Genomic DNA, 18,599 nt, shown 5'->3' on the forward strand with positions numbered 1-18,599 from the left:
TAACCTGCAGAAAAATGTCATTTCCAGGGGCGCCTGGGTGGCACAGCGGTTAAGCATCTGCCTTCGGCTCAGGGCGTGATCCCGGCGTTACTGGATCGAGCCCCACATCAGGCTCCTCCGCTATGAGCCTGCTTCTTCCTCTCCCACTCCCCCTGCTTGTGTTCCCTCTCTCGCTGACTGTCTCTATCTCTGTCGAATAAATAAATAAAAAAAAATCTTTAAAAAAAAAAAAAAGAAAAATGTCATTTCCAAATTGAAAAAAAAACCCACCTCATTCTCCCCTACTAACCCTTTTGTTAATTTAAAAATGGCTTGAAAACGATGACAAAAATCATGTTGTTATCCCTGCAACTTTTTTCCTTGCTGGCCATAGCTTTAGAAATCTGTTCTGTGTAAGGTATGTGTAAGACCTAGCCCAAACCTGTTAGGTGTGTATGTGCAAGCATGTGCACACACACACGGTGTAGACTCTCTTAATTGTCCAGGAAGATTTTTCTTAAATAGTCCTATTAAAATTGAGGTGTGTCTCTGAGAGATTTATTTCCAAGACAAACTAACAAAACCATGTCTCTTGATTATTTGGTGAATCTGTATTTTTAACAGTTATTTAAAAATGTGTCCGCTACAGCCCAATGAGTTTTGAGGATTGACATTAATTACGTTATTGCCATTTTCCCACAAACTGTGGTCTGTGGCGATATCACAGGTGCACTACAATAAAAATGGATGCCATTTTCAAGTAAGTTTGGGAAACACTGCCAGACGGGTACCTTGCCACCTGCAGCCTAATGCACGGTATCACACAAAGTGCTTTGAGAAGTTGTTCAGCACAAACAACAATCATTGTCGAATTCTGTTGAAGCCAGCGTTTTCCAAATTTATTTAAGCATGGAATACTCTCTTTATGGCATACCTGTTAACCTTCTCAGCTGCAGGAGGAATACCAGTCTGGGAAACACTGCTTTTCTACCGGTTCAGAGCCTCCATAGGTGTTCAGTGTGGTTTAGGGGAACAGCATGCATTCTACTTACTTACTAGGTGGAAGGTTTCTGAGCTTTTTAAAGTATTTTTAAAATACCATTTATGTTACAGAAGTAACCTCATTGCTGAAGACTGTTGAGTGTCTTCCTGAGCTTTGAGTCTTCATTTGAGGCTCAGCTCTGTCAGTTTCCAGATGGGGGGTTTGGGGCAAGTTACTTCATTTTTATCAAGTTTAGCTTCCTCATCTGTATAAAGGGCATTATCTTAGTACCTCCTGCAGGTGGAAACATGTCCTTCTCTGGCTGTTGAGGAATCATCTATAATCCCTTTAACTAGTTTTATTATTTTACTTTCTCCTTCCCTTCTGTATTCTCGGTTTCTCTCTCTCCCTCTCGCTCTCTCTGTGTGTGTGTGTGTGTGTGTGTGTGTGTGTAGAACACTGTAGGCACTTGATGTTTTTAGGGGTTATGTCATAAGATCTTCGTGAATCTACAAATACTTGAATGACATTGGAATGTATATATTTGTATCTGTCTATATCTATATCTATTAATTCCCCCCTCTCCATAGCAGAGTTTTACGAGACCCTTTAGACTTGATGAGTTATTTTGTGTGCTGTGAATACAAAATAACAAAGCAGAGTGAGAAGCCATAGCTGGATGGTTATCCAGGGCCACTCAGTGTTTGAATGACTCGCCTCTGTCTGGCAGCTGCTGCGTACACACAACTCACCTGTTTGCTTCCGGAAAATTGCAGACTTTGAGGATTGCTTGAGAGTAGTGAAGTTGTTTATATTAAATTCATGAATGCCGAGAGTTCCTATAGTCATGCATTTTTAATATATTACGTAGGATTCACATTTTATACTGTGTAGTTTTATATTCTGCTTTTCTTAGTGTGTGTCATAAACATTTCCCTGTGTGTGTTTTTAAAGGTACTGCAACAGCCACTTGCAGGTACTTGGCTTTATCCCGAAAAAAGAGAGGAAGAAAAAGAATGATCCTATAGATGAGGTAAAGGTCAGGCACCAGATGGATACCATGGCGTTTAGCCTGACGGTGCCCCCGTTGGCCTTGAAGATGCCCAATGGACTGGATGGAATGTCCCTCTCTCCACCCGGGGCTAGGGTCCCTCTCCACTACCTGGAAACCGAGTTGGAAGACCCATTCGCTTTCAACGAGGAAGATGACGACCTAAAGAAAGGGGCAACTGTGAGAAAGAAGTTGCAGAGCAAGTTGGCCCAGAATCGGCAGCGCCAGAGAGAGACCGAGATTTTAAAAGTTCGGCAAGAGCACTTTAGCCCCCCTCCTGCGCCTTCTCAGCAGCAGCCCCCGCAGCAGCACTCCCACCTGTCACCTCTGTCCACTCTGAAACCTCCGGCGCCACCGCCACCGCCACCGCAGGGTTTAGTCTGCAAGTCACCTCCACCTCCGAACACCAGCCTACCAGTGCAGGGAGTGGCCCCCACCACGCACACGATAGCACAAGCAAGGCAGTTGTCCCACAAGAGGCCGCTGCCCCTCCTGCCATCCAGTAGGGCTCCCGCTGCGGACCCGCCCCGGACTGACCGGGTCCTCATGAAAGCCACAGCCTTCTCTCCACACTTGTCCTGTATAAGTCGCCTGCAGAGACTGGTGAAACTGTGCACCCAGAAGCATCAGTTGGACACTGATCTGTTTCCCCATTTAGGTGAGTTCTCCCGTTGCGCAGATGTCACACCCGTCAGGTAACTCCGCGTGCCCTTTCACAGGAGGCTCTGTGTTCGGAACTCCAGCCTGTGTGATGGGGGTGGAGGGGCCCTGGGACGCAGGGGTCCAGTGAGAGACTGTTTAGGGAGGCCATCGTAAAGGAAGTAGGCTAGTGGAGGGGATAATCCTTGGTGGATGGGATACGGAAGTAGGAGTTGGGAAATTTAGAATCAAAGTCACAGTTTCTAGTTAGTGGCTGCGGCAACAGTATTAAAAGGCAGTTGTGTTGGGTCCTCTTCCCCCGTGAGCTCAGCACCTGTGTCTGATGAAGTTTTCGACATGTCTTATCATAGGACTTTGGAATAATGATAGCATTGTTAATATCTGCTGACAGTTGAAAAAAACAAACAAACAAACAAAACCTTGTAAAAAAATTCTCAAAGCAATACCTGTTCATGATTTTAAAGTGAAAAAATACAGGTAAAACTTGAATGTAGTGAAATGTCTTTCCTTTATTGCTTCTGAATTTTCTTGCTCAAGAAAATCTCTGATCCCAAGTTTGTACAGGTATTTTATATTTTCTTACTGATAGTTTGATCTGTGTTTGATTATTTAAACCTTTAATTCATTTGGAATATATTCTTAAATATGGCGTGAGCAGTGATTCTAACTTTAGGAAAAACCGCTTGCATGACATGATAGTAACAGAAAAACAGGAAAAGGATGGGAATAGAGGAAGAAGAAATGTAGATGGTCAGTAAACCAGTGAAAACCTCAATCCCCATAGCAGGTGTGGAAATGCAAATTAAAATAATAATTACTATCAGATGGGCAAAAATTATATCCAGTGTTGATGAGGCTTCTATATTGCTGGTGAATAATGTGACAATATTTACTAATTAAGAGTGTGTTTGGAGCCAGCAAACTCAAACTTTTGGGACTCTATTCCTATGGGTGAAAGAAATACCAGAATGTAAGGATATGTATGTGTTCAAGGATGTTTATTGCAGCATTGCTTGCAGTATTAAAAATCCTCGAACAATCTTTATAACTGGATGTGCCAATGTTATATTAGCAAGTAGAAAAAATCCAGAGGTATTGCATTACCCCATTTTTGTAAAAATAAATAAACAAGGGACATCAGTATATCTATTGATCAAGCATCTGGACAGATAGATGTTTGCCTGTTGGGTGTGAGCATAGGTAAAGTGTGAATGGTTATACACTAGGAGGCTGTTCACACTGACTATTAAGGGGAGGACAGAATTGGACAGGATGTGTTTTTATAGAGATGGGAATGGCACCTCTTCTTACAGTAGAGTTTTCTATTGTTTCACCTGTTATTAAATCATGTATGACTTTTGGTAATTAAAACAACTAATGAAACTTAAAGAAAGGGAATAGGAAAAAAAAAATAAAACACCCAACCTTATTAATACCCATTTGTTAATGCCTTGGTATATTTCAGATCTATAAAATTGGGTTCCTGCTATACATAGAGTTTTATAACCTGTTTTCAAATTTTTCATAATGTACTATGAAGGTAGTAATTTTTCATACACAGTGTGATTTGTCACAGCTGAATTCTTTCTCTAATTTAGGTTGTTTCCAGTTTATATTATTAAAAAGTGTTGTAGCTGTACAGACTCATAGTAAAATAATTACTGTCACAGCTTTAATATTTCCTTCAAATAGATTCCTAGAAGCAGAATTGCTGATTCCAAGCTTTTACATTTTTTTTAAAAGCATTTTGATACATGTTGTCAAATTGTCCTTCAGAACTATTTTGTCGCATTACCCTTCTTTCAGCAGGGTATGAGAATGACAGTTTCTCTACATCTTTGCAGTACTGGATAGTGGTTATTATTGTGCCTCTGCAAATTTAATAGAAAATTTGCTTTAATTGCATGCCTTAGATCCGTGTTTCTCAAATTTTTTGGCCTTAGAATCCCTTTACACCTCAGAATGATTGAGGACACCATAGATAGAGCCTTTGTGTATGTGAGTTACATTTGATATTTACTGAATTAGAAGTTAAAACTGAGAAATTTTAAAAATGTTAATAAAATGCATTTTTAAAGATAACACCACATGTTAACATGTTCTTTTTATGAAATAGCTATGTTTTTGCAAAAGAAAAGAAATATAATGAGAAAAGCATCATTATTTTACCTTGTTTTTTAATCTTAATGTGTGGTTTGCTGGAAGACAGCTAGATTCTTTCTGCTTTTGCATTCAATTTGTCATGATATGTGATTTTGATTAATATGTGAAAACACGGCTTACATGTTTGTAGTTGGAAAAGGAAAGAATATTTTACTAGCTTTTTAAAAATAATTGTGGATATTCTTATTTGATTCTACACCCAAATTTGATGAATGGTAGTTTCTTAAAGATCAGTTTCAATGTGAAACCTGAAACCATAACAAGGAATTCTGCAAACGATTACATTAAAAATCCGTTGATCTGCTTTGCACTTTGAATGGGTCTTTTTACCCATGTGTGATTTTGTAACATCATATATGGGTCGCTTGGAAAGTTTTGGTTTACCTAGTTAAACATACGTTCCAAATGTGGACATATTTCATTATACAAAATTTAAAGATCACATTTGTGGGACACCTGAGTGGCTCAGTTAGCCATCCGACTCTTGATCTCATCTGAGGTCTTGATCTCAGGGTCGTGAGTTCAAGCCTTGCGTTGGGCTCCAGGGTAGGTGTGCAGCCTGCTTAAAAACAAAACAAAATTCCATTCGTTAATATTACCACCAATCTCATCAGAAAAGTCTGTTAGAAAGTTGTCACAGACTCAGTGATGACTTCAGGTTTAAAAAAAAAATCGAGCTTTCAGGTGGAAATCTGAATTTCATTGTTGGCAACAAGTACTGTCCGTTGTTTGCCTTGAAGTGACAGTTTCCCTGTGTTCATTTTAGAAAAAGTGACTGTCAGATACCCAAGTCTTAATAAGCATAGTTTGTCAGTCACTCTTTCGAATAAAAATGGTGTTGAATGGGGGAGAGAAGCAGCTAGTTCAGGTCACAGTTAGACCAGTGCTGCAAGTGCTTTTCCTCAAGACAACCATCGCACGTCTTGCGTGTGCAGCGCAGGGGCTTTCTGACTTCACGTGGAGGCACAAAGACTGGCGTACAGACGTGTAGTCAAGGGCTAAGATTTAATAAACAGTCTTTAATAGACCGAGCTTTGTCACGGATATTCTTTTTTTTTTTTTTTTTAAGATTTTATTTATTTATTTGTCGGAGGAAGACAGAGTGCGTGCACGAGCAGGGGGAGCGGCAGGCAGAGGGAGGAGTAGGTTCCCCACCGAAGCGCGGGTCTCGATCCTAGGACCCTGGGATCATGACCCGAGCCCAAGGCAGATGCCCAGGTGCCTGGGGATATTCTTAACTGTTATTATTTTATTTTATTTATTTTATTTTAATTTATTTTTCATTTAACTGCACGTCATGGTGTGAAACATAGAATGACTGTTAATTTGGTGCCCCTGCCCTGATTCATGCCGAGGTGCCAGCACGTTTACCCGCCGTGGCTTTTTATTATTTTTTTAATTTTTTAAATTTTTTACCATCAGTGCAAATGCCAACACAGTGAAAAAAGCAAATAATGTCTTCTTATTTTGAAGATAGTGTTGACCTAAGGAACTCCCTAAGAGGGTTTCAGGGACCCCTGGGAATCTGTGGACCGTTCTTCAAGTGAGAACTGCTGTTTTGAATTAGTAATGTAGCTCTGAATGTTTGTTCATATGCTTCTTGGACATTTGTAGCTCTTATTTTATGTTTTGAGTTTTTTCACTCACTTCTATTGAAGGGCTTTTTTTTTTAAATTGATTTGGTAAGATATTTTTATACATATTTCATGTTTGTTGCAAAGCCTCTCCTCCCTCTCATTTGTTATTTGCTTTTAAATATGTATGATAATTATTTTGGAATTTAGGAGTTAAAATTGTGTGTTCTGTTTTTTTTTAGAATTTTTTCCTTTTGAATCAGACTTTATGTTTTGTTTTGCTTTATTTTGTTTCTTACTTCTTTGGGGTCCAAGAGTATATAATATATTCACCATATTTTCTTTTAGTCCTTTTATTGTTTGATTATTTACATTGTAGTCCTTTATTTGGAATTCATAGGTATTAGTTTTGAGGCAAAATCTAACTGTATTTTTTCCCAAATGTTTGCCTCTTATTCCACAATGTACCCGTGTCATCTACTAAATATTTATGCTTTTGTGTATTTGTGAATGCTGGTAATTTTTTAGCTTTTCAAACAAACCGTATGTTGTGTTGGGGGCTGTTTTTTGTCATTTCGAACAGAACGAAAACTTACAGAAAAAGTATTATCTTTTTTTTTTAAGATTTTTAAATTTACCTATTTGAAAGAGAGCGAGAGCACGAGCAGGGGGGAATGTCAGAGGGAGAGGGAGAAGCAGGCTCCTTGCTGAGCAGGGTGCCCCACGCAGGGCTCGATCCCAGGACCCCGGGATCATGACCTGAGTCAAAGGCAGACGCTTAACCAACTGAGCCACCCACACGCCCCCCCCTTCTATTTTTATTTTTTTAAAATTTTTAGATTTTTTTAAAATTCAAGCATGTTAGGGTCCTAGGTCTTCAAAACGAAGGTTACTTTGGAGAAGCCAGAAACTGTAGTGCACTGTTAAGACCAAGTACAGTCTGCATTCATGTCAGCAAAGAATACTTGAAGAAAAATGCCGTCTTGTAATCAGCTTTTACAGTCTTGTCTGGGCTGGTTATCTCAGTTAGTTATATTAAAACCAGTGATAACGAAGCCAAGACCAAAGGTTTGCTTTATTGGACAGTTAATTTCACAAGAGAAACACTTCCATCTTAGTTTTTACAACTTAGATCTTGACTTTTTCAGAGAAAATACGGGTGACTTAGTAGAAATTATTATTAATTATACAAAAATAATAAAAGATATTTCCTATCCTAATTTTAAAGGTTACCTTAAGTGTCACTTTGTGACCTTGCCTTTCAGGGGTGCCTGGGTGGCTCAGTCGTTAGCGTCTGCCTTCGGCTCAGGGCGTGATCCCAGTGTTCTGCGATCGAGCCCCACATCAGGCTCCTCCGCTAGGAGCCTGCTTCTTCCTCTCCCACTCCCCCTGCTTGTGTTCCCTCTCTCGCTGGCTGTCTCTATCTCTGTCAAATAAATAAATAAAATCTTTAAATAAAAAAAAAAAGACCTTGCCTTTCAGTATCGGATCCTGAAGCTAATGTTATTGTGATTACTTGTTTTTTACTTTTTTTAATCACTAATTATTTTGGTTAAGGGAAAATAACTTTTTTTTTTTTTTTAAGTAACTTACTTTTTAAGGTGACCTAACATTTGGATAGTCATCTTGGAACTAGATTTGAGGTTTCTTTATGACAGTGGCAATGTGTTACTTAATTTTAAACATTACAATTTGCATTTCGATTAACCTTTTCTTGATTTCCCTATTTGGCACATGTAAACTCGTTTAAATTGTAGAAGCAACTAGTGAGGTCCTTTCTAACATAACTGTCTAATGAAGATGGTCTTTTGATGGTTGAGGGTCTCAAGAAGGAAGACCAAATACTTGTTATCAAGGTATCTCATTCAAATCTCATAGCAGAATGAGTATAGTAAAGTTATACATGTTAGACTGTGCAACATCAGTATTTATTGAGAACCTTTCAAGATACAAAACTTCTAAAAAGGTAAAACCTTTATGTTGGAGCTAATAATTATCCAATCATTAAAATTAGTAACATTTAACAAGTAAGCATTGTTCATCCTGTATTTCTCTCTTTTCCTCTCTAAACTTGTTTTGCAAAATGCCGCCAAATGTGGCAGTTCTTGTTTAAAAGAGTGAACAGAAAGCCCGAGCCACATTGGGAATAGAATATTGCTCTTTTACCCTTCCCTCTTCCTGCAGAGGGCAGGAGCCCAGGCATGGCCCTGCGTGGTGGATGGAGTCCTTTTCCTCCGGAGGTGTTGGGCAAGGGGATGAAGTGTTTGCCTTTGACAATTTATCCTGCGGCCCTTCCTTGGGGAAGTACAGAGTGAATCCACCAGTACATTTTGATTTCTTTCTTACCTGAAATCTTTAGCCTTGTTTTATGTTTTCCTGACATTATGTATGATGTTTAGTGTATGATGTTTTGCTACTTCAGAAATTCTACCTTTTTGGTGGGGGGAAGGACTTGAATTCTCTGCTTATGCTTCTGCTCTGTTTGTGAAGTGTCTGACAAGTTTCTCCTTGGAATATAGCTTTTTTGGGTTACAGTGTCATTATTTTAAACCTGAGTATATACCATATGTTCATTATTAATACTTTCATCAGAACAGGGAGGCATTTATCCACACTGTGATAGTATGTGCTACAGGTTTTGGGTTATGCATTTCGGGTAGCTTTTCTTCTTCTAAATTAAAAAAAAAAATACGTTTTTTCCTAACTTAACACTATCCTGTCGTGTGTGCCAGGGTTGGACTGGTCGGAGGAGAGCGGGGAGGAACTGGAGGACGCAGAGCAGGCCTCGCCCTACCAGGTGGCCTGGTCCATCCGAGAAACCCTCAGATACGAAAGACACGCGTAAGTCTTCCTTTTTGTGTTTATTCCTCAATTACCCCTTCAGTGGCCTGATGTTTTGCTCTATATGCTAATGTTCTTTTATCTCATTGTATCTAGTTTTATTGTAACAGGTAAAATAGATTCCACTCGGGAAGAAATGTACTCTATTTGAGGCAAGCTGCTTTTCGGTTTTCTTGGGAAATTTGTTTCTGTACCTTTCCCATGTGTCACTGAAGGAACCAATTGGAATAGAACTTGGAATGAAAAGGGACCTTCGAGATTACCTAGTTGCATGCTCTCATTTTACAGAAGAGGAGACCAAGGCCCGGGCAGGCTCAGGAATCGGCCTGTAGTCCCAGGGCTGCTTGGAGTCCCGCTACCACTTCTCTGGATCTTCTCTGGCCTGATGCCTACGGTAGTTGGGAACGGTGTACTTCAGCTCTGTCTTCTGCAGGATTGATCCATTCTTTCGTCTTTCTTAAGTGCTGAGTATTTCTAATGTGCTAAAATGGTTTTCAGGATAATCTCATTAAGGGTTCCTGGTATCTGCCTTATCAGAAAGCTGTAGACTGATGAATGCACAGCCTTCTCTGTGACGGTGAGAAGGCGCTCTCTGTTTTGGGACTGCCTCAGGGATTCAGGTAGTCCAGTGGGGCCATTCTGAGATAGAGCCCTGTCTGTGGAGCCAAGAGATGGCTCTCAGACTCAGCTAATTTATTTATTTATTTTTAAGTATTGTGGTTTGAATGGATGTTTGGCCAGATAGAGGGGAGACCAGCTCTCTGCCCCAGGCCAACTCCTAAATTCTCATAGTATCGTTGTATGGACATGTATTCTCTAGAGCCTGGTTTTTTGGTTTATAGGCTTAAAATAGGATTTGTTAGTCCACCCAGAGGTGATGAGACTCAGGGAACTGATTCTCTAGAGACCAATGTATAAACCAGAAGGCCAGTTTAAAGTGAGAAATAATCATTAAGTAGTACAAATGTCCACTGAGTAAAACTTCCTGGGGAGCTTATTTGGGCCTGGAAGGATTAGAGAATGCTGTAGTTTTCTTCTCTCGTCAAGGTTCCATTTCATGTATCATTCAAGACTGCTTCCTTAGCATTAGCATATTCTTTTTTTCAGATAAAGTACAGTTGAACTTAACACTTTGACAGTTACGGATACTATCAGTCATGCTTCCTCAGGTGAATGTTCATGTCAGCTTAACTTGATTTGGGATATTTTGAGTTCATTTTGCACATTGCTGTAATGAGGTATCATAACGTATGCTTAGCACAATACTTGGTACCTAGGAAATGAATGATAAAGGTAGTGAAGATTCCTGTTGGAATTTTCAGGATGACCCGAGCATTAGTATGGGGTGGATTTGCTCTTGATGAGGGGCAATGTACATTCTGTTTCTGTCCTCTATTCTTGCAGACTTTTCAGAAGGTTTCGTTTATTGTTTCAGACTTGTGACCATTGCATTTTCCTTCGTCCCTGTAGCATTTTTACTTTCTCTTGGTCACCTCTGCTAACTGGTTTGCTCTTTGCCTTACCACGATACACTTTCCTGGTGGTTCTTCTTCTTCAGGATACTTGTCTTCTTTTTACACAGCTGTCCTTCCTTGTCCAGCCGTCACTTCAGTCTTTCCCCTTGATTCATTCACTGAGTGACTACTTGTTCAGTGTATTCTCATTGAACTCTTGTGCGGGAGTCTGTTTCTCCCTCTCCCTCTGCCCCTCACCCTGCTCATGCTCTGTCTCTCTCAGAGAAATAAATAAAATCTTCAAAAAAATAGTAAAATAAAATAAAATTCCTCTGGGAGTTCATCGAGTTCTTGGTGATCAGACTACTATCAGTTTTTCTTCCATTCTCTGCTACCTGCCTACCTGGCTTCTCCCCAAACCTGCTTTTCAAGAGTTTTCTTGCTAAACTGGGATTGTGCTTGAAGAAATTTCAGGGAGAAAGTGTTTTGTTTTGTTTTGTTTTGTTTTAAGTAAGCTTTTTTGCCCAGCAAGGGACTTGAGTTCACGATGCAGAGATTGTAAGTCACATATTCTACCGACTAAACCACCCAGGCACCCCTGGCCTTGGTTTGGGAAAGATTCTTGGTTACTTAGTTCAGCTGTAGACGCGTGTGCTAAAGGCGATCTCACAGGCTCTTCCTTTCATCTCAAGAGCAGAAGTAAGTTGGTATCTTAAATGTATTGTTAACAGTAATCACTTCTAGTAACTGCTTACCTTTTCATATTCCTAATTGTGTCTTTGATACAGAATAGTTCTTAACTTTTTAAAAGACTCATTTATTTTTATTTTATTTATTAATTAAAAGATTTTATGTATTTATTTGAGAGGGGGGAGAGAGGGCGTGCACAAGCATGAGCAGGGGGAGTGGCAGGCAAAGGGAGAAGCAGGTTCCCCGCTGAGCAGGGAGCCCGACACAGGACTCCATCCTAGGCCTCTGGGATCATGACCTGAGCTGAAGGCAGGCATTTAACCGACTGAGCCACTCAGGAACCCAGATTTTTTTATTTTTAGAGAGAGAGCACACGGGCAAGTGAATGAGCGGGGGCAGGGACAGAGGGAGAGATCCTTGGAGGAGACTCCGTGCTGAGCCTGATGCAGGGCTCCATCCCATGACCCATGAGATAATGACCTGAACTAAGACCAGGAGTCAGACGCTTAACCAACTGAGCCACCCGGGGGCCCCCAGTTCTTAATTTTAATGAGTACATTTATTGGTCTTTTTCTTTATGGGTAATGTATTTGTGACCCATTTAAAAAATCATTGCTTACCTCACAGCTTCAAAGTCGCGAAGCTATTCTCTAATACTATGTTCTAGAAGCTTTATTGTTTTACTGACAGTCTCTGTGGAAATTTATTTTTGTATAACTTGTACATAATGTGAGGTGCAGTGCTAAGGATCATTTTTTCCGTGTGGATCTTCTATTCAACCAATACTATTGAAAACGCTGTTGATCTTGCATTGGAACCCTTGGCATGTATGTGTATGTCTGTTCATTTCCTATTCTTTTTCATGGTCTTTTTAAAGAACCAGCTTTTAGTTTCATTGATTCTCTTTCAGCTTTATTTCATTGTTTTCTGTTCTTATCTCTGTTATTTCCTTCTGTTATGTTCTTTGTTTTGGTTGCATTTGTTTCTCTTTTTCAAGTTTTTAAGGTGATAGCTTAAACTGGGATCTTCCTTGTTTTCTAACATGGACACTTAATGCTGTACGTTTCCCTCTACTATGTTATAATCCCCATAATGCATTGCTATTGCATTTAAGCAGTTAGTTATCTTTGAAGGAGATTTAAAAGAAAAATACTCTTTTGTATTTACCCACATATTTACGATTTCTAGGGTTCTTTCTTTTTTGAATAGGCCATATTTCCATCTGATGTCATTTTCTTTCTGTGTGAATGGTTCACTTTAATGTTTCTTGTAGTGCTGCTCTTCCGGGGATGAATTCTTTTAGCTTTTATGCCTGAAAAAGTCTTTATTTTGCCTTCATTTTTAAAAATTTTATTGGGGTATAATTGACTATGCCTTTTTGGCTGGGGGGAAGGTGTAGAGGGAGAGGGAGCCTGGAGTGGACCCTGACGTGGAACGTGATCTCACAACCTTGAGATTATGACCTGAGCCGAAATCAAGGGTTGGACGCTTAACTGACTGAGCCACCCAGGCGCCCCTATGCCTTTTATTTTTAATTGAAGTATAATCGACACACAATGTTGCATTAGTTTCAGGTGTATAACACAGTGATTTGACAAGTCTACATGTTAATGCTCTGTTCACCACAAGTGTAACTCCCATCTGTCACCGTACAACCCTGATACCATCGACTATATTCCCTGTGCTGTACCTTTTATTCCCATGACTTACTGCATAACTGGAAGTCTGCACCTCCCTCTCCCCTTCACCCCATTTTGCCCATCTCCCTACCGCCCTCTCCTCTGGCATCCATCAGTTTGCCCTCTGTATTTATGGGTCTGTTCTGCTTTTTTTGTTTTGTTTTTTTAGATTCCATATATAAGTGAAATCATACGGTACTTGTCTTCTCTGACATATTTCCCTTCCTATAATACCCTCTAGGTCCATCCATGTTTCAAAGATGTATGCCTTCATTTTTGAAAGATACTTTTGCTGGCATAAAATCCTAGGTTGACAGTTTTTCTTTCAGTACTTAAGGGCGTTGCTCACATGTCTTGCATTATTTCCAGTGAGAAGCCAGCTGTCCTTCACATCTTTGGTCCAAGGAACATTATATATCTTTTTTTCTCTGTTAAGATTTTTCTCTTTATCAGTAGTTTTAAACCACTTGTGTAGTTCATTTTCTTTATGTTTCTTGTGCTTGGGGTTCATTGACCTTTTTGGATCTGTAAGTTTATAATTTTCATGAAATATAGAAAAATTTTGCCCTAGTTTTCTTCAGTTACTTTTCTTCCCCCTTCTATTTGAGAGACTTCGTTGCACTTCGTTTAGGCTGCTTGGAATTATCCCTCGGCTTATTGACGTTCCATTCACTTTTTTTCCAGTCTGTTGTTTCCTCTCCGTGTTTCATGTTGGAAAGCTGCTGTTGCTGTCTTCAGGTTCATGAATCTTCTCTTTCGTGGCATCTAACCAGCCATCAATCCCATTCAGTCTATTTTTCATATTAGACATTGTATTTTTCATCTCTAGAAGTTTGATTAGATGCCAGACATTGTTAATTTTACTTATTTGATTCTGGTATTTTGTCTTCCTTTAAGAGCTTTGTTTGGGGACACAGTTATGTTACTTAGAAACGGCTTTCGAGGCTTGCTTTTTAAACGTTGTGAAATGGGGCCACGACAGCCTTTAGCGGAGGGCTCATTTTACCCCCACTACGGAGGCAGTCCGCTCCTGAGTGGTCTACCGAGTGCTCTGCAGGTTGCGGGTTTTTTCCCCTTGGATGGTGGGAACACAAACTATGCCTGCCCTGTGTGAGCTGCTGGGACTTGTCTGGCCTTCGCTTCTCACGTCGTTCCCCTGGCCTCGGGACCAGTACTCAAGTGAAGAACTGAGAGGAACCCTCTGTAGATCCTCAGAGTGCTGCTCTCTCTGCACCTCTCCCCTCCCCAGTACTCTTGTCCTAATTGCAGCATTTCTGGGTTAGTCAGATGTGGATGAGCACGCAGAATGAATATCTTGTGTCCGAAATATAATTGTGAGGTATGGGCTAGAGAACAAGCTTGTGTCTTCAGTAATTTAAGTGATGTTGAAGTTAGGAAAATGAAGGAGAATTTCCATACATGAAGTGAGGACTGGGAAAAGAAAGAGGAAAGAAGAAAATGAGGACAATAACGGGAGGAAGCAAGGAAGTAGAAAGTTTGAGGATGAAAGGAAAAGAAGAATAAATTGGTTTTGTTGCAGAAGAGAGGTCTAGTAAGATCGGATTGAAAAATAATTGTTGCATTCCTACATTACTTAACCCAGATTGAATATTTCTTTTTTTTTATATGCCGCTAGATTCAACTTACTAATGTTTTTGCCTCTAAGATCATTAATAAGATTTTCCTGTAATTCTCCTTTTGTCATATTGTCCTTCTTAATAAGTTTTTGGTGTCAAGTTTAGGTTAGCTTTATTAAAAGAATATTCCCTTGGGGTACCTGGGTGGCTTAGTTGGTTAATTGTCAGACTCTTGATTTTGGCTCAGGTCATGATCTTGGAGTCATGGGATCGAACCCTGCATTGGGCTCCATGCTCAGTGTGGAGTCAGCTGGAGATTCTCTCTCCCTCTGCCCTGCCCCCTGCTTATGTGCTCTCTCTCTAATAAATAAATAAAATCTTTTTTTTTTTTTTAAAGAATATTCCCCTCTTTTCTGACATCTGGAATATTTTGTATGTGATTCAAATTATTATTTTTTTTTTTGACATTGCTAGAGCTCATGGTAATAAAACTGTTTAGGCCAGGAGTTTTTTGCATGTGTGTATTTAATAAGTGATTTAATTTTAGTTAATGGTTATAGGTTTCTGTATCTAATAATAATTTAACCTGTGCTTACATAGTGATTTCGGTTAGGTCATTTCTTTTCGTCTCTTCTCAACTTGGGAGATAGGTGAGCCAGCGCTCTGATTTTACAGATGAGGAAAGCAGCATACTGAGAATGCTGTAGGTGGCAGGCCTGTCACTGCTGGTATATCATGGCCACTGGCCTTTCTCTCCCGCAGCGCGACTCTTCCTCCACAACCAGGTGTGAATGAAGTACGAGTATTGCAGAAGTGGGAGGCGCGTTGGAGATTTTCTAGTTAAGGGCCATGCCGGGGGTGGTCTGTGGACCTGTGCAGGTCTGCAAACGGCTTGTTACTGGTCCGCAGTAAGATCAGCATGGAACTTCTGTGTGAGCTTTGAAAATTGCATCATCATGGTGGAGCACGCGTCCACATCCAGGCGCATCTGTCCAGCCTCTGTCAGCCTGAGAACTGCAGATCTGGTCTGTCCTGCCGCCATAATAGATTCTTCTCAAGTAACAGCTCTGGCAAGTGGCTGTCTGCGTGAGCTTTACTCTCCCTTTACAACTTGCAGTTTCTCCTCTCTTCCATTTCATTCTCCTAGTTAACGCAAGTTCAAAGTCATTGAGTCATTATTGACTTTCTTATCCTTCATATCCAGTCACCAAATTGAGTTAATTCTTTTATGATAATGGCCCTTACAGGTCTTGTTCTTTGTATTATCTCTGTGGCTTTTTACTCACAGCCCCTCCCCTGTCCTACAGTTGCTGGTTGTTGGCTCTGAAGTCTGTATTCCTTCCGTCGCTGTGCTCCTCTTTATCATTTCCAACGGTTTTTCCCACTGCTGCCTTTGATACCTCATCTGTACTTTACATTTCTTACGTCTGAAATGGAATTTATTTCCTGCCCCAGATCTGCTCGTGTTCCTGTTCTCGGGGCTTCACGGACGGAAACGGCCGTGTGATCATCGTCCCTCGCATCCTCCCGTCCCAGTTGGCGAGGTCTGCAGCCCCACGGCTGCCGCCCTGGTGTGGGTTCTTGTTACCTGTTGCCTGGAGTTCTATAGTAATTTCCTCCCTGCCCTCTTCCCTGTCTCTTCCTCACTTCTGCCTGCCGACAGTGCCATCTTGCCCGTGCACGGCTCTGTTACTGCTGTCTGTTTTCTTCAGACTCCACGAGGTTCTTCACTGCTGGCAGAATAAAAGCAGAACACTGCTTTCATCTACTGTTTAGGTTTAGAAAGTTTGCCTTACCCACCGTGCTCCCCTGTGGACGCCCCATCTTAGCCAAAGTGAGCTACTTAGTACTTGCTGTTCCCTGTCCTGTCCATCTCTGAAGCCTGGCTTCTATTCCTTTATCCTTGTGAGGTACCCTTTTTCTTCTCTTCAAATTCTAGCCTTTCTTCACTTCAGTTCTGCTGGCATCTCCTCTACAAATTCTCTCATCCAGCAGTCTTGTTGGTGAACTTTAATAGCTCTTGGGCCATATCTATACCTCTCTCTCTCTCTGCCTCACATTGAAGATATTTATAGTACCTGCCGGCTCGACCAGAACTCCCGAATGGAATCCTGCTATGGGACTTCAGGGAACAATTGAAAATAAAGATTCCTGGGCCCCATTCCATGGAAATTCTGGTTCAGTAGATCTAGGCTGGGTCTCGGGATCTCAAACTAGAAAAAGCTCCTAGATTTTGCTGAATGAAGGTCAGATATTTGAATCATTGGTCATCCTGCCCCACGGTTTTAGTTACTGATTCGATCGTCTTTTGAATTAACTTTGGGGATACGTTTATCTTGTCTAAACTGCATTGCAAACTGCTTAAATTTTTTTCTCCTTTGTAATACTCAACGTAATCGACAACAGCAAATGTTGAATGTTAAATAAATGAAAAGATTGAAGTAAGATCCTTCAATTGGCATATTTTTAGTAGCTACTGTACTGAAGAGAACATGTTTCTTAGGACTTACTTCTTAGACTAGATATTTGCAGAGTAGGGGTTCCTGGCTGGCTAAGTCCCTCAAAGTGTCTGCCTTTGGCTCAGCTCATGATCCTAGAGGCCTGGGATTGAGCTCAGCAGGGAGTCGCTTCTCCTTCTCCCTCTGCCCCTGCCCCCCACTCATGTTCTCTCTCCCTCGCTCTGCCCCACCAATAAATTTTTAAAAAATCTTCAAAAAGGATATCTCCTTTGTTTTGTTTTTTTTTTAGATTTTTTTTTTTTTTTAATTTATTTGACAGAGACAGCCAGCAAGAGAGGGAACACAAGCAGGGGGAGTGGGAGAGGAAGAAGCAGGCTCCCAGCAGAGGAGCCCGATGTGGGACTCGATCCCGGAACGCCAGGATCACGCCCTGAGCCAAAGGCAGACGCTTTAACGACTGCGCTACCCAGGCGCTCCAGGATATCTCCTTTGTTAAAAAAAATAATAAATAATACTGTAGAATGATTGTGACCCCTACAATCAACATTCTGTAAGTGCTTAGCAAGAAAAGGGTAGTTAAAAGCAGTGCATCTAAAAGGGCAGCTCTTTGATAAGGCACTGTTGGAATTCACTGCTCTATTTCTGGTATGACCTATCTTTTATGAAATGATGCTGAGTGCTTCCTCATAACTGCCATGTCGTTTACTCAGACTTTTTAGTAAGCAAAGGTAAAGAAATTGTTTTCTTCCTGAGAACCCCTAGTCACTTAAAATTTGGAAGACCCTGGCGCATGTGTCCAGCTCTGACGTGCTGAGAACTGAAGCCGCTGAAAGCACTGGGTGGTCTCTGCTGCCTTACGTATTGTCGAAATATGGTACTTACTTTCAGCTCTCCTGGAATTCTCCTCTAATTTCATAAAGTGTGTGCTCACCTGCCACCAGTTTTAACCCTGTGCATCCGACCAGCTTCCTGACCTGCCTTTCCCCTCTCTAAACCGAGCCTCACGTTTGATCAGTTTCTCCCTTCTCTCCCTGCCCTTTCCAGGTCAGATGACGATGATACGGAGAGTAGGAGCTCCAGGGTGACCCAACTTTGCACTTACTTTCAGCAGAAATATAAGCACCTCTGCCGCCTGGAGCGGGCAGAATCTCGTCAAAAGAAATGCCGGCACACGTTTAGGAAAGCTTTGCTGCAGGCGGCCAGCCGAGAGCCAGAGTGTACTGGTCAGTTAATGCAGGAGCTGCAGAGAGCCGCGTGCAGCCGAACCAGGTGAGAGCCCCGGGCGGCCACCTGCCCGTTTTCTCTGGGTTCTGACGGGATCGTTGAGGCACGGTGGGCAGCGGGCATTTAAGCCTGGAAGGTTGAAGCGTTGCATTTTGCTTTTGTGGGCTCGAATAAAGTTTTACATCACGTGGCAAGAGAACATCGCCACGAGCTGTCAGTAAAAGCATTGCTGTCGCTTTGCCAGAGTGTGACTAGAATTTACTCAG

At 41.1% G+C, this 18,599-nt stretch overlaps 1 protein-coding gene across 7 annotated transcripts in view; it reads left to right on the plus strand.

The window, feature by feature from the left end:
* The window catches only part of INO80D (INO80 complex subunit D), a 66,253-nt gene that overhangs the window by 20,696 nt on the left and 26,958 nt on the right, over positions 1-18,599 (plus strand). For all 7 annotated transcript variants that reach the window (XM_040641651.1, XM_040641654.1, XM_040641670.1 and 4 more), the window contains 3 exons: positions 1,916-2,670; positions 9,142-9,250; positions 18,154-18,378. In XM_040641651.1, the coding sequence (XP_040497585.1) occupies positions 1,916-2,670; positions 9,142-9,250; positions 18,154-18,378 (1,089 nt within the window). The remainder of the gene's footprint in view (positions 1-1,915; positions 2,671-9,141; positions 9,251-18,153; positions 18,379-18,599) is intronic.

Source organism: Ursus maritimus, unplaced genomic scaffold, assembly GCF_017311325.1.
Source record: "Ursus maritimus isolate PB19 unplaced genomic scaffold, ASM1731132v1 scaffold_1, whole genome shotgun sequence".
NCBI lineage: Eukaryota > Metazoa > Chordata > Mammalia > Carnivora > Ursidae > Ursus > Ursus maritimus.